This window comes from Pan troglodytes, chromosome 6 (assembly GCF_028858775.2).
Source record: "Pan troglodytes isolate AG18354 chromosome 6, NHGRI_mPanTro3-v2.0_pri, whole genome shotgun sequence".
Taxonomy (NCBI): Eukaryota; Metazoa; Chordata; class Mammalia; order Primates; family Hominidae; genus Pan; species Pan troglodytes.
The window spans coordinates 72,685,001-72,711,878 of NC_072404.2; the positions used below are offsets into that span (position 1 = coordinate 72,685,001).

Genomic DNA, 26,878 nt, shown 5'->3' on the forward strand with positions numbered 1-26,878 from the left:
ATGAAATGAAATCATGAGATGAAATGATGATGAGATGAAGTGAAATGATGAAATGATAAGATGAAATGAGAAATGGAATGATGAAATGGTGAAATGAAGTGAAATGATGAAATGAAGAAATGATATGAAATGATGAAATGAAGTGAAATAATGATGAAATGAAATGAATTGACAAAATGAAATGAAATGAATGATGAAATGAAAAGATGAAATGAAATGAAATAATGAAATGAGATGAAAAGATGCTATGAAATGATGAGATGAAATGAAATCATGAGATGAAATGACATGAAATCATGAGATGAAATGATGAGATGAAATGAGATGAAATGTAATGAAGTGATGAAGTGAAATGATGAAATGAAATGAAATGATGAAATGATGAATTGATGACATGAAATGATGAAATGACGAGATTAAAAGGTGAAATGAAACGAAATGATTAAATGAAATGATGAGATGAAAAGATGAAATGAAATCATGAGATGAAATGATGAGATGAAGTGAAATGATGAAATGATAAGATGAAATGAGAAATGGAATGATGAAATGGTGAAATGAAGTGAAATGATGAAATGATGAAATGAAGAAATGATATGAAATGATGAAATGAAGTGAAATAATGATGAAATGAAATGAATTGACAAAATGAAATGAAATGATGAAATGAAAAGATGAAATGAAATGAAATAATGAAATGAGATGAAAAGATGCTATGAAATGATGAGATGAAATGAAATCATGAGATGAAATGACATGAAATCATGAGATGAAATAATGAAATGAAAGGATGAAATGAGATGAAATGATGAAATGGAATGATGAAATGAAATGATGAAATGGTGAAATGAAATGAAATGAAGAAATGAAATGATGAAGTGAAATGATGAAATGAAATGATGAAAAGATCAAATGAAGAAATGATATGAAATGATGAAATGAAGTGAAATGATTAATGAAATAATGAAATGATGAAATGATGAATTGATGAAATGAGATGAAAAGATGAAATGAGATGAAAAGATGAAATGAGATGAAATGATGAGATGAAATGAAATCATGAGATGAAATTATGAAATGAGATGAAGTGAAATGAGGAAATGCAATGATGAGATGAAATGATGAAAGAATGAAATGAAAGGATGAAATGATGAGATGAAATGATGAAAGGATGAAATGAAATGATGAAATGAGGAAATAAGTCAAATGACGAAATGATGAAATGGAAAGATGAAATGATGAAATGATATGAAATGAAATGAAATGATGAAATGATATTAAATAATGAAATGATGAAATGAAGTCAAATGATGAAATGATGAAATAAATGAAATGAAATGAGTTGATGAAATAAAATAATGAAATGATGAGATGAAATGATGAAATGGAATGATGAAATGGTGAAATGAAATGTAGAAATGAAATGAAGTGAAATGAAATGAAATGATGAAATGAAATGAAAAGATCAAATGATGAAATGAAGAAATGATATGAAATGATGAAATGAAGTGAAATGATCAATGAAATGATGAAATGATGAATTGATGAAATGAAATGATGAGATGAAAAGATGAAATGATGAAATGAGATGAAAAGATGAAATGAGATGAAATGAAATGATGAGATGAAATCATGAGATGAAATTATGAAATGAGATGAAGTGAAATGATGAAATGAGGAAATGCAATAATGAGATGAAATGATGAAATGAAATAATGAAATGAAAGGATGAAATGATGAGATGAAATGATGAAAGGATGAAATGAAATGATGACATGAGGAAATAAGTCAAATGACGAAATGATGAAATGGAAAGATGAAATGATGAAATGATATGAAATGAAATGAAATGATATTAAATAATGAAATGATGAAATGAAGTCAAATGATGAAATAAATGAAATGAAATGAGTTGATGAAATAATGAAATGATGAGATGAAATGATGAAATGATGAAATGAAATGATGAAATGGTGAAATGAAATGAGGAAATGAAATGAAGAAATGAAATGATGAAGTGAAATGAAATGAAATGATGAAATGAAAAGATCAAATGATGAAATGATATGAAATGAAATGAAGTGAAATGATTAATGAAATAATGAAATGATGAAATGATGAATTGATGAAATGAGATGAAAAGATGAAATGATGAAATGAGATGAAAAGATGAAATGAGATGAAATGAAATGATGAGATGAAATGAAATGATGAGATGAAATTATGAAATGAGATGAAGTGAAATGATGAAATGAGGAAATGCAATGATATGAAATGATGAAATAATGAAAGGATGAAATGATATGAAATGAAAGGATGAAATGAAATGATGAAATGAGGAAATGATAAGTCAAATGATGAAATGATGAAATGGAAAGATGAAATGATGAAATGATATGAAATGAAATGATATTAAATGATGAAATGAAAGGATGAAAGGATGAAATGAAATGATGAAATGAGGAAATGAAATGATAAGTCAAATGATGAAATGATGAAATGGAAAGATGAAATGATGAAATGATATGAAATGAAATGATGAAATGATATTAAATGATGAAATGAAGTTAAATGATGAAATGATGAAATAAGTGAAATGAAATGAATTGATGAAATAAATGAATTGAGATGAAAAGATGCAATGATGAAATGAAATGACGAGATGAAAAGATGAAATAAAATGATGAGATGAAATGATGAGATGAAATGATGAGATGAAATGAAATGATGAGATGAAGTGAAATGATGAAATGAAATGTTGAGATGAAATGATGAGAGGAAATGAAAGGATGAAATGAAATGATGAAATAGATGAACCAAAAATACTTATTCATTTTTTTTCTTGGCATCCTTCTAAGAGTATTTTAGTGAGGTTAATTTCTAAAACTAAATTGCTATTCAATGACTTTACAGTTGGCCTTTGCACCACAGGGGTTTGAACTGTGCAGGTCCACTTAGCAAAACCAACAATTCTACATCCTTCTCCACACCCTGCCCATGAAAAGGATGAGGATGAAGACCTGTTTGATCATCTACTTCCATTTAATAACTAGTAAATATATTTTCCTTATGATTTTCTTTTTCTTTTCTCTGGCATGTTTGTTAAGAATACAGTATATAAGAAATATATTAAATATGTGTTAATTGACTGCTTGTGTTACTTGTAAGGCTTAGAGTAGGCTATTAGTAAAGTTTTGGGGGAGTCAAAGTTATAGTGGGTTTTCTACTGTGCAGGGGGGCCAGCACCCCAACCTCCGTGTTGCTTAAGGGTCAACTGTACATGTTATTTCCTTTCCTGTAAGAGAAAAATGATGAGAAGGTCTTTTCTCCAATAAGTGTGTTCAAAATGTAGCAGACTTGAAATGTGTTGGCGCCACCATTTTGCGTATCACTTTGAAAACTTATTATTAAAAATCGTACTAAAGCCTGCCTTACTTTTCCAACCTTAGAAAAAATGTTCCAAAGAAAAGGGGTGAAACCATGCTAGTTTGCCCTGAAATTTGAAATTATCTTTTAAAAATATATTTTTACACTAATTGCTTCCAAAATAGAGATCAGTTGCATACAAATGGCAGGTCACCCTAATCCACCCTATGACTGCACTTAGATTCATGAGGAATCGTGCCATCTAGAAAGGGCAGAGAAGAGGAGCCACATGCTTTGATTCTGTTGTCACTGTGTACTTACTGCTAGGAAGAGGGCATGTTTGTGTATTTTCATGCTAATTATTATCCAAGTAGTTAATGATTTAGGCTTTGAGAGCCATATAAAGATTTTTTCCTTTCAGATATAAACTATCTTGCATTGTTCTTCTGATCATATGAGGGATAAATTTGCCTAAATATTCTTCCATATAAATGTTATGTCCATATAAATGCCAGTAGGAAGAGTAGAATCAACCACAACTGCCTTTGTAATTATTAAAAGCATGTGTGCCCATAAGTAATTGGCATTTTATATAATCAAGAATCTTTGATATAATAATCTCTCAACTATTTGAAACATGCTCACTTATATTAATTTTTTATGCAAATATATATATAATATTGTATATGGAACAATTTTGGACTGTAGAACAGCTTCTTAGAATCTTGACTTAAATGTCCACAGTAATATTTGACTGAAAAAAATTTAGCACACTGTCACTATGATGAAAAAGTTACTATAAAATTATTTTAAAAATTTTCCACCCTAACGTTTAGAACATTCTCACATTTGTGGTTAAAACCTATTGTGATTGTTCCTAGAATTTAGATAAAAAATGTTCCAGAAAGTTTGAAGAGAAGCACTTCAGTCAATTTGTATTTGTTCAAGCATGAAGAAATGGCATTTCATTGACATTTTAAAAACTATTCAGATTCCCTCTTTGAATTCAAGTGTTTCAAAGATATCTTATTTTTAAATACCAAAATAGGAATAGAATATGAAGGGCTGGTTATGAGTAATATGATACACTTTTATGAGAGGATGAGATTACAATAACAATAGCTCCTCTCATAGAATAGCCAGCAAGTCTCCACTAAATAACAGTGCCTTGATTTTATAGATGTTTAATCTTGGATATTGAGTTCATGTGAACCATTTGTAGACATAGGAGTTTATTAAAGAATTATATAATATCTTTCAAGTATTTAGAATAGTGTTGAAATTAAGCTTGCATCCCCACGATTTTCAGAGGTGCTGATGCCTAATAAACTCAGCCCCTTGCATGCCAAAATTGGCTTAAAGCCCACCCGTTACCCAAGCTACACTTCAAGCATCAAGGCTCAAAAATGTAATTTTAAATATGCAAGAGTTTGAGGAATTCACTACTCACACTTTCTTGAACAGTCTATCCAAGTGCATCAAGCAAAATGTGAGTAAAGAAATTTTGACCAAAGGATTGATAGTAATGTTGAATACTTTTAATAGTAGATCTAAGATTAAAAGGTGAGAGTGAGGGTGAGAAGAGTGTATGAATGCTTTGTGTTCTGACAAAGAGAATGTAGCACCCATGTCCTACCTGCTCGGTTGCATTGCCATTGCCCACGGTAGGCTATTTTATCCCGGTTTTTAGGTTTTGTTTTGTTTTTTGTTTTGTTTTTTCTTTTCAGGAGAGTTAGTCCAAGACAAATAACTCCATAACTGGTAGAATTGGAAGACTTTAATAGTGCTTAACATTTTGTACATAGCTTTATAACAGTTTTTTTTCTTTTTTTCTGAGAGATTCTTTTCAATATACCCCATCATGGTTGAACTCAAAGTCATTGCTTATTTAAAATCTACAACTGCTGACGTTTTGGAACCTTTGCATTCCAGGTAATTGGTTTTTTGTGCATTTTCTGTATTTTTCTCCATCAGTCTACCTAGATATTTGTTAGATTTAATATTTTAATATTTTTCTGAAAAAGTGAGCTTTTGCATTTTTCAATATATACTCCGTGGCTTTAATTCTGCTTTTTCATGTACCGGTTCCTCCTCTTTTTTTTTTTTTTTTTTTTTTTTTGAGATGGAGTCTTGCTCTGTCGCCCAAGCTGGAGTGCAGTGGCATGATCTCTACTCACTACAACCTCCACCCCCGACGTTCAAGCAATTCTCCCACCTCAGCCTCCCGAGTAGCTGGGATTACAGCTGCATGCCACCATGCCAGGCTAATTTTTGTGTATTTAGTAGAGAATGGGTTTCACCATGTTGGACCAGGCTGGTCTCGAACTCCTGACCTCAGGTGATCCACCTGCCTCAGCCTCCCAAAGTGCTGGGATTACAGGCGTGACCCATGGCGCCTGGATATTTCCTTCATTCTTTATGTTTATTTTACTGTTTTTCTCTCTCTCTGTCTCTCTCACTGTTTCTCTCCTTCTCACATTCACTTTGCAGTTGTCAAATAGCCCAGGTGATGTTACAGATTTACTCCTTATAAAAGGAGGCATTACACATTATATTTGCATCTTAGTGGCCTTACAGAAGTGTTTGGTTCATTGTATTGACTATTGACCTTTAAAATATTTCAATATTCATTAAAATAGCTTCCAACCAATATTATTAGACTTATGTTTCTAGCTTTCTTTTTTGTATTGATATCTACCTTCATTGCTGTTTGTTTAGGAAATATATTCGGTGTCACGTTATTTCCGTGAAAATTGTTTGAATTTGTGTAATGGTCTAGAAAATGTTAATTTTTGTAAGTATTCTGTATGAACATGAAAATAACATGAATTATAATATTCATGTTCCTTATAAAACATTTGCCCTTTTTAAAATCCACTAGCTTCTTTTAAAACTTACTCTTTTAATTTTTTCTTTTATCTATTACTGAAAGATGTGTGTTTGAAATGTCTATAACGATTTGGGGGCTTATCCATTTCTACTTACTTTCTGATATTTTTGCTTTATATAATTTGACTCTCTAAATACGTGTGTGTGTGTGTGAGAGAGTGTGTGGTGTGTGTGTATTTATGTATATATGTATCAGGCTAATGCACATTTAAGTCATCACATCTTAATAACTTAAAACTTTTATCACACTGGTTAGACTAACTTCTTTTAATAAATGTTTCTAACTTACATTCTATTTTGTCTGCATAGCAACTTTTTAAAAAATTATATTCATGTAGTATGTATGTATATCATATATACACAGTATCTGTATTGTTTGAATTTCAAAGTTTCTGTAAATTTATATATTAGTTGCCTCTCTTGTAACTATGATAGAGACGGATTTTTTTAATTTTGCCAATCTTTGTATTTTAACAGAAACATCGTGTACTTAGGTTTAAGTTAATCTTTGATCATTTATACTTAATTTGTTTTATTAATTTGTTGCGTATATATATATATAAAATGTCTCATTTTCTCCTATTAGTTTCTGTCTTCTTGTTTTTAAATTATGACTTATTTTTATTGTTTTCATAGATACAACAGAGAAATGCATAATGTCCAGCGAATTTATTAAAGTTCCAAAGTCGGTCGCGCGCCGTGGCTCACGCCTGTAATCTCAACACTTCGGGAGGCCGAGGCGTGTGGATCACGAGGTCAGGAGCTGGAGACTAGCCTGACCAACATGGTGAAACCCCGTCACTACTAAAAATACAGAAATCAGCCAGGCATGGTGGCACGCAGCTGTAATCCCCGCTACTCAGGAGGCTGAGGCAGGAGAATTGCTTGAACCTGGGAGGCAGAGGTTGCAGTGAGCCGAGATGGCACCACTGCACTCCAGCCTGGACGAAAGAGTGAGTGAGACTCCTTCTCAAAAAAAAAAAAAAAAAAAAAAAAAAAAAAAAAAAAAAAAAGGAGTTGCAAAGTCATACTCACCTTTCTGCTCTTGTCGGACAATTAAGGGGTCTTTGAATACTTCAGCCCTAATAATTTGCTTCCTAACATACATATTGCAGTGCTTATCTAATTTTGAATATCTTTTTGTTTCAACACCTGATTTTTTATTTAGATCTATCTGTATGTTTACAATATATTTTGCTCTGTGTTCATTCTTTGATTTCAGAACTTCAGCCTTTCTGAAGCATGTTTTCAGAGTTTCTCTTTAGTTTCTTTAGTGGAATTCTGCTGGTGGTGTTTTGTTTTTTGTCTCTAAATATGTTATTTAGCCATAGGTTGATGAATATTTTTCTTGCTTGAGAATTTCAGAATGGCATTATTATTTTTAACAAATACTATTATTTTACCTTTCATTCTTTCAGATTTCAATATGATTAAAGGTAATTTGATTTTTCTAGTGCTAATTGAGATATTTTTCCCTTCCTGATTGTTTACTATTACTCTAGGAGATACGTAGGTATAGGTTTATCTCCATTGTAGCTTGCTTAGCATGCATGGAATTTTTGAACATGCGGATTATTGTCTTACAAAAGTCTAGAGAACTTTCAGCCAAAATACCATCACATATTCTCCCTTCCCAGTTCTATTCTTGTATGAGAACACTCACTACACACATGCTACACTTTCTCACTGTATCATTCATGTCTCTTAATGATTCTGTCCACATTTTGCATTTTTAAAAATTTTCTGTAATGCATTCTGAAATATTTATGAACTCTCACCATGGCCATGTCTAATCTGATGAGTTCGTTTTTGAGTTTTTAATTTAAAATACTATATTTTTATACAAACTACTTTTCAAATTTGCTACATCAATTTTTTAGTCTCCTAAAAATGTATTCATTTTATTTTAAAATTTTTTAAAGCAAATTTGCTTTATAATCTAACAGTGATATTTCTACTAATGAACCTTTGTGGATCTGTTTGTACTCGTTCTGCTTTCCTTTCAGATGGTGGAATATCATTTCCTTGCGTACTTAGATGCCTTTGAATGACAAATATTTATTTTTCTCTGAAAATTATTTTTGTGCACTTTTGAGGATTAGTAAGAAGAAAATTAGCCAAAGAGAATTTGAATTTTTTTGTGAGTCTACTAAAGGCACCACCATTCTGGGACCACATTATGTTAATTCTTGGCCTAAAGGTGTTTGGATGTATGTTTGGACTGCACATTTAAACAATTTTTAAATTAATTGCTGTAAATCATTAATGATTGAGTTTCTTTAAATCTGTCCAATCTCAAGTCATTTTTATTTGCCATTTCCAGGGAATGTGAAATGGGACTAATTTACCTCTGATTCTTGTTTATACTGAGGACAGAAATTTTGGTCCTAGCTTTAGGGAGGAGCTCCTGTGTGTTGCCCTATCTTGGGAAAAACTGTGTATTTCTTTACTGTCCTATGTGATGTATGACAGGAGGAATCTGCACTCATTCATTTTGGTACATGTCCGTAGGGCAAAATCAGTTTCGGTGTTTAGGTATATTTTGTCTGCTCCCTGCGTTCCCATGGTTTTGACCTTATATTTTACTTTTTTTTGTGAACATACCAATGCTTCAATTTTTTTCCAGTAATATAATCAACTATATTATGAGAAAGAGAAATATTTTGATAAAACACAAATTTCATGTTTTCCTACTCTAATTGGCTTTTACATAAAAATACAGGTAAAATTTATTTGTGCTTTTTTGCTATTTCTGTTTGGCTGTTCTCTGTCTATGTCTTCTCCACATAGACACAATTAGGGAATTTTATACACTCTTGTGCCAACTGCTTGGATAGTAACAAAATGTATTTCTTGAACTCCTAGGTATAAAACTCAAGTATCCACAATTTAAATTATTTTTCCCTCTCTTCTATTATGTTTCCAGTCTCAATAGAAATCGATGCCAATCCAGAAATACAAGCATTATTCTAATACTTCTAACACATTACAGATATAGATTAAATTTTCTAGATCTCCTTAAATACTATCATTTTTCACTACTTGTATCTTAACTGTTAAGTTCAACACTTTCTATAATATTAATATGCTGTGAAAGTTTCTTTACTTTCTTATTTGTCCCAGGTTCAATGTTTTGCAGTCTCTACCTCACCCTGTGAAGCATAAACATTGTACATGCTGTACAAATAATACATAGTTCATGTGCTTAGAGATTGCACAATTTTTATTTGGTTGACAATAGCTAATGTTTTCTTCTTCATTTTCTACTTCCTGATTTTTCTTTATTTAGTATATACTACATTATCATAAAAATAAGAACGTTTTACAAACTAAAGCAAAAGCAACCCTAGGAATAAAATGCACAAATAAAATATATAAACATACAGTTAGATGTACCACGTACCCTTCTAATTTATTTAGACATTTAATTTTAGTACAATTTTAATTAAAGTCTGTGTATTATCTGTCATTGTCTTAGTATTTTTTATATAACAAATTTTGTAAATCAAAAAGTCTCAATGTCATTATAAACTATCATGGCAGAGGTTGATCTCCAAGGAATAATTTCTCTCCCAAATTATGCCAATCAGAATTTCACTCTACCATAATTCTTTTAATCAGTTTCAGAGGAATAATAAATTTCAAAATTGTTCAAGGTAATTGTTGTAGTTCAAGTACATTTTGACAGGTGTAAAACTGTAGACAGACTGATGCAAACATATTCTAATTGACTCAAAAGTATATGAGACCTATTTTAAAATCTAGATTTTAAAATGTCGTGTCAACATACACATGTTCTCCTTGTGAAATAATTGCTTTTTATTCTCTGGATAGAATAATTTAATCTTTAAACCTTCAATTCACTGTTAAAAACAAAATATTACATAAGGATATGCTTATAAAAATAATTCACAACTAGCTTTTCAGTTCAGAAATGTATGTGAAAAATCATCAAGCATCTAATGGATTTCAAGGAGAAATGGGTTAGTAATTTATTCCATATGTCTCAGTTTTTCCTAGACTCAAGGCTTACTTTAAAATAATTGTAGGCATTTAAGAAACCATGTAAACTAAAAAGAAGAAATTGTGACACTGCCGCTTAGGTTTTTTAAATCTTTGGACATGAGTCAATATATTTTTAAATTGTATCTTAATTAGACATTGTGAGTTCACCATCTTCCTGTCAGTATAGCATCCAAGCTGATTATCATAGATTACAAGTTCAACTATCAACTGTGTTCTGAGAGTCTAAAAAAATAAATGAATGTATTTGTTTGGGTATTCTTAAAGCAGGAGTGAGGACACAGCGAAAGTGAGACAAGGAAGAGAGAACAAAATAAAACAGGAAAGATGGAAAAGCCAATACCACACGTGTTAAGAGGCAAGTTCCTGTGTTAGATATCTGGGCTTAATTCTATGGGAAGCTATGTGGAGCATGCCTCAGAATTACATCACTGAATCCAGGGAGATTCTTCTTAGTTACCCTCACCTTTTCTTCCCACTTCATGCCCAGTATCAAGCTCCCATGCTGCTAGAGAGAGTCCTCGGCTAGAAACAGGTGCAAATTCTGGAGATGAGACCTTGTAGAGTGTTAAGAATGGTTTTCTTCACAGCAGCTACAGGTAAGGAATAGGGGCTGGGCTATTAATACATCTGCTACAAATCAATAAAGGCCTTATGCTCCTTTTGCTGATTGACAATGTATTTAAAAATATTAGATGATCAAGAAGGGCTGCAGAAAGGAGGAAACAGAAACAAACAGCACACCTCTTGGTTTATTTTTATTCATTTCATCAGTTTCAAGGAAAATGCGTTGGGAGTTCCTGGCATAAAGAATGTCACAAAGACATGTTTTCAATAGTGATGCTATCCCTAGGGCAGAGAAGACCCAGAGAAAGCACAAGTGGCTGCTGGAACAAAGTCAGACACCGTGCCACCTGTCCACACTCCTTGGCTCTGCCATCGTGCTGAAGATCGGTTTAAAGGACTGGCTTCCCTCCCCCCGAAATTAAAAGAGCACAAACTGAGAAACTGAATGTAGGAGACAGCAGTGGATTATGCTGTTCCCAGGGGTCACCTCAGGTTTGGAAGCATTCTTTCAAATTAACCCATCTCAGGCCATCTGCAGAGAAGAAAGGTGGTACCTAACTTTTTTTCTTGTCAGCATTTAGTAGCTGTGTTTTATTGAACAAGTAAGTTCCCACAACCTAGTTTTTTGTAACTAAATGTAGTAGATTTTTAAATTTTATCATCAAAATCTATGGACAATTTTTGATTAAAATAGACTCCATGTCTATGTCCTGCTTTTCCTCTTATTATTAATTACATTGTTGTATAAAAGAACAAGACATCAGAATCAAGAATATCTTGTCTCTTGGCTTTGAATTTATACAAGGTGCTCTTTCTTTAATGCTGTCTCAAAGGACATATTTTTACTCATTAAAGGGAAGATCAGAATCTAGTTGTATGCACTGCTCCAACATATTAATAATTAAAATTAGGAGGTAAATGTGGTCAAAGCTATAGAAAGACTTGAGATGTCATTTATATTGATTACTGTATAGCACTCGACAAACAGAAATGGTTAAATAATAGTTTATATAAATATTTTGTAGCATTTCAAGTATTTGAATGCCTGAAGTTTCTCCTCTTATGTAGTTCAGATTATCAATTTGAAGACTTATTCCGCTAGTTAAAATGTTTTTAGTCTCGTTTTGAGTATTATATAAAAGCAATTTTCAGTTAAATGTGTTCCGCTTACATAAAACATTACAAATTGTGAGTATTTAATTACATTTTCATGTTCCTGTAATGTCTTTAGAAGATTTTCATATTATTACCTATCAATATATGTATGCTTTGTCAAAGAAAAGTCAAACATATATATCATTGAAATTGAAACTTTTTAAAAGTACTTAATAATTCTATTGAAAAACCACATCCGTAGGAACAATTACAATATAATATTGTGAACATGTAAATATATATCCTATGTCTATTTTATATATAAGCATATATGATTAAAATATAGTTAAGAATTTTTAAACCTAGTATTATAAAGTAAAAATTAGTTAAACTTCTGATGATTATTTGTTAATTAAGATAAAATTATTTTGATTTGGGTGATTTTAAATAAAAAAATTACATGACAAAAATTCTTTATAAAATGTTTATGATTTTTACTTTGGTTTTATCACTTTATTCCACTCTTTTATTTTAAGATGACCTGCCTTGTTTAAAACACTGTATCCATCTTAATTAAATTAAATTCCATTTGTCAAAAAATTAACAAATGATTTGCTCTATTATACAGTGCAGTTATAAACTGAGTCAGTATCTCAAGATTTGATCCCCATTATCGTCATCTGTGGCCCTATTTGTTTTATAAATGTAGTGCCTTTTTCCATGCCTGTCACATCTCTATTGTTCATTTTTCTCTTTGTTCCTTATAGGGAGCATTGCCTATCTCTAGATTAAGCAAAAGTTGCATCTTAAAAAAGCACAATAACCTGCTCAATCTTTCTCACACAGACAAATGTTTGTTAAGTAATTAAAGTGTAGATGATGATACAAAGAGCTTGATTAAATTAGATGCCAAAGTACCCTTGTGATTCAGAATATGAATGGTATTTAATTTCTTTGAAATCAGTAATTGCTGAGTGACATTAATTAATGCCAATATTTCAGAAGTTTTTCTGGTTAGTGAAATGTGTACAACATGTAAAAGTTTCCAAACTCTGAAGGGCAACATTATTCTATAATTAAGAATTAAGAATTCACATTAATTATTAGGGAGAAATAATTATTAAAATTAATGACAGAAAATGTTTTTATTTTTTATTTAGAAAATTCTTTTGTGCATGAGCATTACTTCAAGTTTTGCAAGAAACAAATTTATAGAAACAATTATGTGCACAAGATGAATTTAATAACATCTTGATATTTTCCACGATTAGAGTTTTATTTGGTAAATCTTTAAATGCATATCAACTAAAGATAATAAATGAATCTTGGAAATCTTGAAGGTAAGGGTAAATATTAGGATGCATCCAATTACATTTACACACACATACAGTTACATTTACACACACATACATGCACACACACACTGATACATGTGTGTGTATATATATACATGAATTTACCAATTGATTTTAACTAATATTTATAAGAGCCAGTAGGATTGATATATATTGTTGAACCTGAAAAATATTTATTATATACATGTTTAAAATACACAAAGAAATAAATAGTAATTGCACTAGGCATTTGAAACTGTACTAAAATATAAGCTGTGAATATTTTGTGATCATTACAAATTCTTACACTGAATAAATATTTTTATTTTTATAATATGTTTGATACATGTGTACATTTTTTACAATGTATTATTTTATTTTTGTCATAGAGTCATGTGATGCATAATAACATTTCAATGATGGATTACATATACAAAAGTGATCCCATGGGATTATAATACATATTTTTACATACTTTTCTATGTTTAAGTATGTTTAGATACATAAACTCTTACCACTGTGTTCTTATTGCCGGCAGTATTCAGTATAGTAATATAGTACACAGGTTTGTAGCCTAGGGGAGAGAGGCTATACCATATAACCTAGACGTGGTAGGCTGTACAATTTAGGTGTTTGTAATATTCACTGTGATGTTTACAAAACGATGAAAATGCCTATGGATGCATCTGTTAGAACGTATCCTATCATTCAGTGATGTGTGACTGTACTAAAATGCTCAATGTAAGTTTCGATGCTCTCCATAAAATTGCTGTCCTGTGAAATACAAATCTCTCACCCATGGCCTGAATATGTTTGCAAACTAAGCAGATCATGGGAAGGAGAATGTGTTGGCATCGCTGGGATGATTTTCTCACACTACATGAATAATATCTCCAGACTTCGCGAATATGAGCCACCTGCGTTGAGTTAAAGCAGGTATCTCTTTGCTGGGAAATTTATCAAATGGGAGTATGAAGTGTTTTTAAAAGATACGTGTTTGTTTGTAGCCAGTAGGCCTACAGTGGCTCATGGCAATGGTTGAGGTTGCTAAAATTTGGTGGAAGGAGGCAAAAAAATGAAATGGCCACTTATATGGTTTATGGATCTCTTGTTTCTGTTGAGTTACAGATTCAGCTGGCTATTTCTCCAAATGTTAGTTATTTGGAGAAAAAAACATGATGGTAATTTTGGGGTAACAAATACAATATTTGATGAAAGCAAATTTATTGAGGGTTGGACAAACTACAAGATACTTTAGGCTGCAAAGTCAACACGAGACTTCTGGCCCAAATTGTGCAGACTTTGGATCCAGCTGCAAAGTTCAAAGGAGGAGGCCATATAAGACGATTCTCACTTTTAGACACCAACTGCCGGTTCAGGGGTTTCCCCAGAACACCCTCAGTTTCAAGAATTTACTAGAGAGACTCACAGAACTCATTGAATTCCATTGTACTCATGGTTTATAATAGAGAAAGGGTACAAATTAGGACCCATCAAAGGAAGAGACATATCACATAAGGTGGAATCTAGGAGGATTTTGAATGTTAAGTTTCCATTGTCTTCAGGACATATTACCTGTTGTTGTTGTTGTACAGCAATAAACATGGAGTACTGCCAACCTGGGGACCTCACCTGATGCTAAAAAGACACTATTTCGAAAATGAAAAGACAAAAGAAAGGATGAGATAAGATGACCTTCCACATTAAGGCACTGGAAAAAATACCAAAATAAACCTAAAGCAAGCAGAAGGAAGAAAATAAAAATCAGACAAATTAATAATTAATAATTTTAATCATATTTGTTAGTATTCACTAATTGATATTAATTATTGGCTAACTTTTTTAAAAAGAGAAATATTCACCTCCCAATTTATTCTGTGGGGCCAGTGTTACCTTGATACAAAAGTTAGTCCAAATAGCATGGAAAAATAAATCTACTATAATCATAAATGCAAAATTCCTTTAAAAAAACTAACAAATCTAGCAACATATAAAAATAATTATACACTATGACAAAGTGAAATTTATACTAGTAATCCCAGGTTGGTTTAACAGCCCAAAATCCATTAAGGTAATACATCTTATCCATAGAATAAGAAACGAGAATTGCATTATCATCTCAATAGATTCAGAAAAGACATTTAACAAAATCCAAATGCTTTAATGATTACAAATAAAAATAAAAACTCAATGAACCAGGAATAGAGAACTTTCTACACCAGATACATGGCACCTGTGAAAAGCCAACAGCAAACATTCAACTTAGTGGTGAAAGAAAGGATAATTTCCCACTATGGTCAGAGATAAGAATAAGATATATACTTTGACCTCCTCTATGGAATGGAATGGAATGGGATGGGATGGAATGCAATGCAATGGAATGCAATGGAATAAAATGAAATGGAATGGAATAATGAAATGTGAGCTGAGATTGTGCCACTGCGCTCCAGTCTGGGTGACAGAGTGAAATACTCTTGAAAGAAAGGAATGGAATGGAATGCAATGGAATGGAATGGAGTGAACTGGAGTGGAGTGGAGTGAAATGGAGAGGAATGGAATGGGATGGAATGGAATGGAATGAAGTGGAGTGGAGTAGGGTGGAGTAGAGTGCAGTGGAATGGAGCGGAATAGAAAGTGATGGAATGGAAAGGAGTCAAGTGGAGTGCAGTGGAGTGGAGAGGAGTGGAAGGGAGTGGAATGGAATCAGATGTAATGGAATGTAGTGGAGTGGAGAGGAGTGGAAGGGAGTGGAATGGAATCGGATGTAATGGAATGTAGTGGAGTGGAGTGGAATGCAGTGGAATGGAATGGAATTGAATGGAATGGAGTGGAATGGAATGGAATGGAGTGGAATGGAATGGAATGGAATGCAATGGAATAGAATGCAATGCAATGGAAAGCGGACATGTAATATGAGCTGAGATTGTGCCACTGCACTCCAGCCTGGGTGACACAGTGATATCCTTTTGAAAGAAAGGAATGGAATGGAATGGAGTGAAATGGAATGGAATGGAGTGGAGTGGAGTGGAGTGGAATGGAATGGAATGGAATCGAACCGAATAGAATGGAATGGAATGGAATGGAATGGAATCAAATCAAATGGAATGGAATGGGAGCTGAGACTGTGCCACTGCACTCCAGGCTGGGTGACAGACTGAGATACGCTCGAAAGAAAGGAATGGAATGGAATGCAGTGGAATGGAATACAGTAGAATGGAATGGACTGCAGTGGAGTGGAGTGGGGTGGAGTGGAGAGGAGTGGAGTGGAGTGGAGTAAAATCGAATGGAATGGAGGGGAATGGAATGGAATGGAATGTAGTGGAGTGGAGTGGAGTGGAATGGGGTGGAGTGGAGTCTAGTGGAATGGAGTGGAGTGCAGTGGAATGGAATGGAATGGAATTGAATGGAACAGACTGGAGTGGAGTGGAGTGGACTGGAATGGAATGGAATGGACTCAAATGGAAAGGAATGAACTTGAATGGAATGGAATGGACTCGAATGGAATCATCATCGAAGGGACTCGAATGGAATCACAATCGAATGGAATTGAAGGGAATCATCATCAAATGGAATCGAATAGACTCATCATTGAATGGAATCGAATGGAATCATCATAGAATGGAATTGAATGGAATCATCGAATGGAATTATCATCGAATGGAATCATCATAGAATGGAATTGAATGGAATCATCGAATGGAATAATCATCGAATGGAATCCAATGAAATCATCAAATGGAATCGAATGGAATCGTCATCGAATGGACTCGAATGGAATCATCATCAAATGGACTTGAAAGAAATCATCGAATGGAATCAAATGGAATCATCATCGAATGGACTCGAATGGAATCATCATCGAATGGACTTGAATGGAATCATCACCAAATTGAATCGAATGGAATCATCATCAAATGGAATCGAATGGAATCATCAACGAATGGAATCGACTGGAATCAAAATTGAATGGAATCAAATGGAATCATCGAATGGAATTGAATGGAATCTTCGAATTGAATCAAATGGAATCATCATCGAATGCAATAGAGTGGAATCATCGAATGGCATTCAAAGGAATCATTTCTGAATGGAATCGATAGAAATCATCTAATGGAATCGAATGGAATCATAGAATCGAAATGAATGGAATCATCATCACATGGAATCGAATGGAATCATCAAATGAATTGAACGGAATCATCAAATGAAATCAAACGGAATCATCATCGAATGGACTCCAACAGAATCATCAACGAATTGACTCGAATGGAATCTTCTTCGAGTGGACTCTAATGGAATCACAATCGAATGGACTCGAATGGAATCATCAACGAATGGAATCAAATGGAATCATCATCGAATAGAATCGAATGGAATCATCGAATGGAATTGAATGGAATCGAATGGAATCATCATCGAATGGAATCGAATGGAATCACCATCAAATGGAATCGAATGGAATCATTATCGAATGGAATCGAATGGAATCATCAACGAATGGAATTGAATGGAATCATCATCAAATGGAATCGAAGGGAATAATCAAATGGAATTGAATGGAATCGAATGGAATCATTGAATGGAATCGAATGGAATCATCATCGAATGCAATTGAATGGAATCATCGAATGGAAACGAAAGGAATCATCATCGAATGGAATTGATAGGAATCATTGAATGGAATCGAATGGAAACATCATTGAATGGAATCGAATGGAATCATTGAATCAAATCAAATGGAATCATCATTGAATGGAATTGAATGTAATCATCGAATGGAAACCAATGGAATCATCATCAAATGGAATCGAATGGAATCATCGAATGGAATTGAATGGAATCATCATCAAATGGAATCGAATGGAATCGAACGGAATCTTGATCGAATGGACTCGAATGGAATCTCCTTCAAATGGATTCGAATGGAATCATCATCGAATGGACTTGAATGGAATCATCATCGACTGGAATCAAATGGAATCATCATCGAATGGAATCGAATGGAATCACATTGAATGAAATCATTGAATGGAATCGAATGGACTCATCATCAAATGGAATCGAATGGAATCACCAAATGGAATCAAATGGAATCATCATCGAATGGAATCGAATGGAATCATGGAATGGAATTGAATGGAATAATCATCGAATGGAATCCAATGGAATAATCATAGAATGGCATCCAATGGAATCATCATCGAATGGAATCGAATGGCATCCTTAACGAATGGAAAAATCATCGAATGGACACGAACGGAATCATCATCGAATGGACTCGAATGGAATCTTCTTTGAACGGACTCGAATGGAATCATCATTGAATGGACTCAATTGGAATCATCATCGAATGGAATCAAATGAAATCATCATTGAATGGAATCGAACAGAATCATCGAATGGAATCGAATGGAAACATCATCGAATGGAGTCGAATGGAAACTTTGAATGGAATCGAATGGAATCATCATCGAATGGAATCATTGAATGGAATCTAATGGAATCATCATCGAATGGAATCATCAAATGGAATCGAATGGAATCATCCTCGAATAGAATCAAATGGAATCATCGAGTGGAATTGAAAGGAATCATAATATAATGGAATCGAACAAAATCATCAAATGAAATCGAATAGAATCATCGAACGGAATCGAATCAAATCATCATCAAATGCATTCAAATGGAATCATCGTCAAATGGTATCAAAAGGAATCATCATTGAATGGAATCAAATGGAATAATCATCGAAAGGAATCATCGTTGAATGGAAGCGAATGGAATCATTGAATGGAATCAAATGGAATCGAATGGAATCAAATGGAATCGAATGGAATCATCATCAAAAGAAATCTAATGGAATGATTGAATGGAATCGAATGGAATCATCAAATGGAATCGAATGGAATCATCATCGAAAGAAATTGAATGGAATCATCGAATGGAATCATCATCAAATGGAATCGAATGGAATCATCAAATGGAATCGAATGGAATCATCATCGAATGGAATCATCAAATGGAATAGAATGGAATCTTCATCAAATGGAATCGAACAGAATCATCGAATGGAATCGAGTGGAATCATCATCGAATGGAATCGAATGGAATCATCGAATGGAATCGAATGGAATCATCATCAAATGGAATCGAATGGAATAGAATGGAATCTTCCTCGAATGGAATCGAATGGAATCATCAAATGGAATCGAATGGAAACATCATCGAATGGAATCAAATGGAAACTTCGAATGGAATCGAATGAAATCATCATCGAATGGAAACATCGAAAGGAATTGAATGGAATCATCATTGAATGGAATTGAATGGAATCATCATTGAATGGAAACGAAAGGAATCATCATCAAATGGAATCCAATGGAATCATCGAATGGATTCCAAAGGAATCATCATCAAACGGAATCGAATGGAATCATGAAATGGAAACCAATGGACTCTTCATCGAATGGAATCAAATGGAATCGTCATTGAATGGAATCGAATGGAATAATCATCGAATGGTATCAAATGGAATCATCATCGAATGGTATCCAATGGAATCATCATCAAATGGAAACAAATGAAATCATCATTGCATGGAATCGATTAGAATCATCATCGAATGGAATCAAACGGAATCATCATCAAAGGGAATCGAAAGTAATCATCATCGAACGGAATAGAATTTAATCATCATCAAACGTAATTGAAAGGAATCATCATTGAATGGAATGGAATGGAATCATCGTCAAATGGAATCGAATGGAATCATGATCGAAGGGAATCGAATGGAATCATCATTGAAATGAATCGAATTTAAACATCTTTGAACAGAATCAAATGGAATTATCATCGAATGGAATCAAATGGAATCATCATCGAATGGAATCAAATGGAATCATCATCGAACAGAATCGAATCATCATTGAATGCATCAAATGGAAACATCATCAAATGGAATCAAATGGAATCATCATCAAATGGAATCAAATTGAATCATCATCGAATGGTGTCATCTTCTAATGGAATCGAATGGAATCATTGAATGGAATTGAATGAAATCATCATCAAATGGAATCGAATGGAATCATCGAATGGAATCGAATGGAATCACTGAATGGAATCGAATGGAATTATCATCAAATGGAATCGAATGGAATCATTGAATGGAATCAAATGGAATCATCATCAAATGGAATCGAATGGAATCATTGAATGAAATCGAATGGAATCACTGAATGGAATTGAATGGAATTATCATCAAATGGAATCGAATGGAATCATTGAATGGGATTGAATGGAATCTTCGAATGGAATCAAATTGATTCGAATGGAATCGAGTGGAATCGAATTGAATCGAATCGAATGGAATCAAATGGAATCATCAAATGGAATCGAATGAAATAATCATTGAATGGAATCAAATGGATTCATCAAATATAATAGAATGGAATCATTCCATGAAATCAAATGGAATTATCATCGAATGGAATCGAATGTATTCATCGAATGTAATAGAATGGAATCATTCTATGAAATCGAATGGAATTATCATCGAATGGAATCGAATGGAAACCTCAAATGGAATTGAAAGGAATCATCATCAAATGGAATCGAATGGAACCATCGAATGGAATCGAATGGAATTATCATCGAATGGAATCGAATGGAATCATCATCGAATGGAATCGAGTGGAATCATTGAATGGAATCCAAAGTAATCATCATCGCATGGAATCGAATGGAATCATCAAATGGAAACCAATGGACTCTTCATCAAATGGAATCATCGAATGGTATCGAATAGAATCATCATCAAATGGAATCGAATGGAATCATCGAATGGAATCAAATGGAATCATCATCGAATGGAATCGAATGGAATCATCAAATGGAATGGAATGGAATCATCATCGAATGGAATCGAATGGAATCATCATCAAATGGAATCGAATGGAATCATGAAATGGAATCGAATGGAATCATCATCAAATGGAATTGAATGGAATCATTGAATGAAATCGAATGGAATCAAATGGAATCATCATCGAATGGTATTGAATGGAATCATCATCGAATGGTATCCAATGGAATCATCATCAAATGGAAACAAATGGAATCATCATCACATGGAATCGATTAGAATCATCATTGAATGGAATCGAATGGAATCATCATCAAAGGGAATCAAAATTAATCATCATCGAACGGAATAGAATTTAATCATCATCAAATGTAATTGAAAGGAATCATCATTGAACGGAATGGAATGGAATCATCATCGAATGGAATCAAATGGAATCATGATCGAAGGGAATCGAATGGAATCATCATCGAAATGAATCGAATTTAAACATCTTTGAACAGAATCAAATGGAATTATCATCAAATGGAATCAAATGGAATCATCGTCGAATGGAATCAAATGGAATCATCATCGAACAGAATCAAATGGAATCATCATCGAATGCATCAAATGGAAACATCATCAAATGGAATCAAATGGAATGATCATCAAATGGAATCGAACGGAATCATCATCGAATGGTGTCATCTTCTAATGGAATCGAATGGAATCATCAAATGGAATCGAATGGAATCATCATCAAATGGAATCGAATGGAATCATCAAATGGAATCAAATGGAATCACTGAATGGAATCGAATGGAATTGTCATCGAATGGAATCGAATGGAATAATTGAATGGAATTGAATGGAATGTTCGAATGGAATCGAATTGATTCGAATGGAATCGAGTGGAATCAAATTGAATCAAATTGAATGGAATCAAATGGAATCATCAAATGGAATCAAATGAAATCATCATCAAATGCAATCGAATGGAATCATTCTATGAAATGGAATTGAATCATCATCGAATGGAATCGAATGGAAACCTCAAATGGAATTGAATGGAATCATCATCACATGGAATCGAATGGAACCATCGAATGGAATCGAATGGAATCATCATCAAATGGAATCAAAGGGAATCATTGAATGGAATCCAATGGAATTCATCATCGAATGGAATCGAGTGGAATCATCGAATGGAATCCAAAGGAATCATCATTGCATGGAATCAAATGGAATCATCAAATGGAAACCAATGGACTCTTCATCAAATGGAATCAAATGGAATCAACGAATGGTATCGAATGGAATCATCATCAAATGGAATCGAATGGAATCATCGAATGGAATCATCATCGAATGGAATTAATTGAATGGAATCATCATCGAATGGAATCAAATGGAATCATCATTGAATGGAAACAAAAGGAATCATCATCAAATGGAATCCAATGGAATCATCGAATGGATTCCAAAGGAATCATCATCGAATGGAATCGAATGGAATCATCAAATGGAAACCAATGGACTCTTCATCGAATGGAATCCAATGGAATCATTGAATGGAATCAAATGGAATCGTCATTGAATGGAATTGAATGGAATCATCATCGAATGGTATCGAATGGAATCATCATCGAATGGTATCAAATGGAATCATCATCAAATGGAAACGAATGGAATCATCATCGCATGGAATTGATTAGAATCATCATCGAATGGAATTGAATGGAATCATTGAATAGAATCAAATGGAATCATCAAATGGAACTGAATGGAATCATCATTGAATGGAATCGAATGGAATCATCATCAAAGGGAATCAAAAGTAATCATCATCAAACGGAATAGAATTTAATCATCATCAAACGTAATTGAAAGGAATCATCATTGAACGGAATGGAATGGAATCATCGTCAAATGGAATCGAATGGAATCATGATGGGAGGGAATCAAATGGAATCATCATCGAACTGAATCGAATTTAAACATCTTTAAACAGAACAAATGGAATTATCATCGAATGGAATCAAATGGAATCATCATCAAATGGAATCAAATGGAATCATCATCGAACAGAATCGAATGGAATCATCATCGAATGCATCAAATGGAAACATCATCAAATGGAATCAAATGGAATCATCATCAAATGGAATCGAATGGAATCATCATCGAATGGTGTCATCTTCTAATGGAATCAAATGGAATCATCGAATGGAATCAAATGGAATCATCATCAAATGGAATCGAATGGAATCATCGAATGGAATCACTGAATGGAATCGAATGGAATTATCATCAAATGGAATCAAATGGAATCATCGAATGGAATCAAATGGAATCATCATCAAATGGAATCGAATGGAATCATTGAATGGAATTGAATGGAATCATTGAATGGAATCGAATGGAATTATCATCAAATGGAATCAAATGGAATCATCGAATGGAATCAAATGGAATCATCATCAAATGGAATCGAATGGAATCATTGAATGGAATTGAATGGAATCACTGAATGGAATTGAATGGAATTATCATCAAATGGAATCGAATGGAATCATTGAATGGGATCGAATGGAATCTTTGAATGGAATCGAATTGATTTGAACGGAATCGAGTGGAATCGAATTGAATCGAATTGAATGGAATCAAATGGAATCATCAAATGGAATCGAATGACATAATCATCGAATGGAATCAAATGGATTCATCGAATGTAATAGAATGGAATCATTCTATGAAATCGAATGGAATTATCATCGAATGGAATCGAATGGAAACCTCGAATGGAATCGAATGGAATCATCATCGAATGGAATCAAATGGAATCATCATCGAATGGAATCAAATGGAATCATCGAATGGAATCAAATGGAATCATCATTGAATGGAATCATCAAATGAAATAAAATGGAATCATCATTGAATGGAATCCTCATCGAATGGAATTGAATGGAATCATCATCAAATGGAATCGAATGGAATCATCATTGAATGGAATCATCATCGAATGGAATCATCATCGAATGGAATCATCTCTGAATGGAATCGAATGGAATCATAAAATCTAGAAAGAAGCTATCTGTGAAACTGCTTTGTGATGTATCAATTCATCTCACAGATTTATACAATTCTTTTGATTCCACAGGTTGGAAACATTCTTTTTGCAGAATCTGCAAAGGGATATTTGGGAGCCTCTTGAGGCCTGTGGGGAAAAACTGAACATGTCCAGATAAAAACTAGAAAGATGCTATCTGTGAAACTGCTTTGTGTTGTATAAATTTATCTCACAGATTTCAATCTTTTTTTTATTTAGTAGGTGGGAAACATTCTTTTTGTTGAATCTGCTAAGGGACATTTGGCAGTCCATTAATGGCCTATAGAGGAAAACAGAATATCCCAAGATAAAAACTAGAAAGATGTTATCTGTGAAACTGCTTTGTGATGTGTGGATTCCTCTCACAGAGTTTAAACTTTCTTTGATTCAGCAGGTTGAAAACACTCTTTTTGTAGAATATGCAAAGGGACATTTGAGAGCCCATTAAAGGCATAGGAGGAAAAACTGATTATTTTCAGATAAAAACTAGAAAAAAGCTAGCTGTCAAACTGCTTTGTCATGTGTGGATTCAACTCACAAAATTAAAACTTTATTTTGATTCAGCAGTTTGGAAATGATCATTTTGTAGAATCTGTGAAGGGATATTTGGGAGCCAACTGAGGCCTCAGGAAAAACTGAATATCCCCAGATAAAAACTGCAAAAAATCTATTTGTGAAACTACTTTGTGGTATGTGGATTCATCTCACAGAGCTAAACCTTTCTTTTGATTGAGTAGGTTGGAAACACACTTTTTGCAGAATCTGTGAAGGGATATTTGCTAGCCCATTCAGGACTATGGGAAAAAAACTAATATCCCTAGATACAGACTAGAAAGAAGCTATCTGTGAAATTGCTTTTGGATGTGTGATTTAATCTCACAGAGTAAAACCATTCATTTATTCAACAGGTTGGAAACACTCTTTTTGTAGAGTCTACAAATGAACAATTAGGAGCTCATTGAGGTCTATTGGGAGAAACAAAATATCCCCAGATAAAAACTAGAAAAAACCAATCCATGAAACAGCTTGGTAATGTGTGGATTCATCTCACAGAGTAAAACCTATGCTATGAATCAACAGGATGGAAACACTCCTTTTGTAGAATCTGCAAAGGTACATTTGGGAGCCAGTTGAAGCCTAAGGGAAAAAAACTGAATATCCCCAGATAAATACTAGAAAGAAGCTATCTGTGTAACTTGTGGATTCATCTAACAGAGTTACGGGTTTTTTTTCTGCAGATTTGAAACACTCTATTTTCAGAATGTACAACAGGAGGTTGGGGAGCACATTGAGGCCTATGGAAAAAAAACTGAACACACCAAGATAAAAACTAGAAAAAAGTTATCTCTGAAATGGCTTCATGATTTTTGCATTTATCTCATAGAGTTAAACCTTTCTTTTGATTCAGCATGTTGGAAACACTTCTTCTGTAAAATCTGCGAAGGGAAAATTGGGAGTCCATTCAAGTTTATATTTAAAAAACTGAATATCCTCAGATAAAAGTAGAAAGAAGCTTTCTGTGAAATTGCTTTGTGATGTGTGGGTTCATCTCACAGAATTAAACTATTCTTTCAATTCAGCAGGTTGAGGACACTCTTTTTGTACAATCTGTAAAGAGACATTTGGGAGCACATTGAGGCCTATGAGGTAAAATCGAATATCCCAAGATAAAACGTAAAAAGAAGATATATGTGAAAATGCTTTGTCATGTGTCAATTAATCTCACAGAGTTAAACGTTTCTTTTGATTCAGCAGGTTGGAAAAATCTTTTTGGGGAATCTGCCAAGGGGCATTTGGGAGCCCATTGTGGCCTATGGGGAAAAACTGAAATATCCCCAGATAAAAACTAGAAAGAAGCTATCTGTGAAACTGCTTGTTGATGTGTGGATTCACCTCACAGATTTAAAACTTCCTTTTGCTTCAGCATTTTTGAAACACAATTTTTGAAGAATACATGAAAGGATATTTGGAAGCCTATTAAAATGAGAGCCTATTATGGCAAAAAACTGAATATCACCAGATAAAAATTAGATAGAAACTATCTGAAACTTCTTGGTGATGTGTGGATTCATATTGGAGAGTTAAATCTTTCTGTTGATTCCACCAGTTGGAAACATTCTCTTTTTGAAGAATATATGAAAGGATATTTGGAAGCCTATTAAAATAAGAGCCTATTATGGCAAAAAACTGAATATCCACAGATAAAAACTAGATAGAAACTATCTGTGAAACTGCTTGGTGATGTGTGGATTCATCTTGGAGAGTTAAACCTTTCTGTTGATTCCGCCAGTTGGAAACACTCTTTTTGTAGAATCTGTAAAAGAATATTTCAGCCCATTGAAACCTCAGGAGAAAAACCGAATATAGTCAGATAAAAACTAGAAAGAAATTATCTGGGAATCTTCTTCTTAAGTGTGGATTCATCTAACACAGTTAAACCTTCCTTTTACTTTATTTTTTTAACTTTTTTTATTACTATTACTATACTTTAAGTTTTAGTGTACATGTGCGCAATGTGCAAGTTTGTTACATATGTATACATGTGCCATGTTGGTGTGCTGCATTCATTAACTCGTCATTTAGCATTAGGTATATCTCCCAATGCTCTCCCTCCTGCCTGCCCCCACCCCACAACAGTCCCCAGTG

The 26,878-nt window shown here is 33.4% G+C and overlaps 1 protein-coding gene across 5 annotated transcripts in view; it reads left to right on the forward strand.

Annotated features, from left to right (window-relative positions):
* Positions 1-26,250, forward strand: part of LOC134810428 (uncharacterized) — a 71,901-nt gene extending 45,651 nt beyond the window's left edge. For 2 of the 5 annotated variants that reach the window (XM_063814254.1, XM_063814255.1), the window contains exons 11-13: positions 5,206-5,298; positions 6,892-7,208; positions 10,549-21,166. Coding sequence is in view for 3 of the 5 variants with exons in the window: in XM_063814257.1 (XP_063670327.1) it covers positions 22,276-22,857 (582 nt within the window). In the remaining 2 variants the exon portion in view is untranslated. Of the gene's footprint in view, positions 1-91; positions 5,299-6,891; positions 7,209-10,548 lie in introns of those variants that run through there. The other 3 variants (XM_063814257.1, XM_063814258.1, XM_063814256.1) reach the window with 3 other exon arrangements.
* The last annotated feature ends 628 nt before the right edge of the window (positions 26,251-26,878 follow it).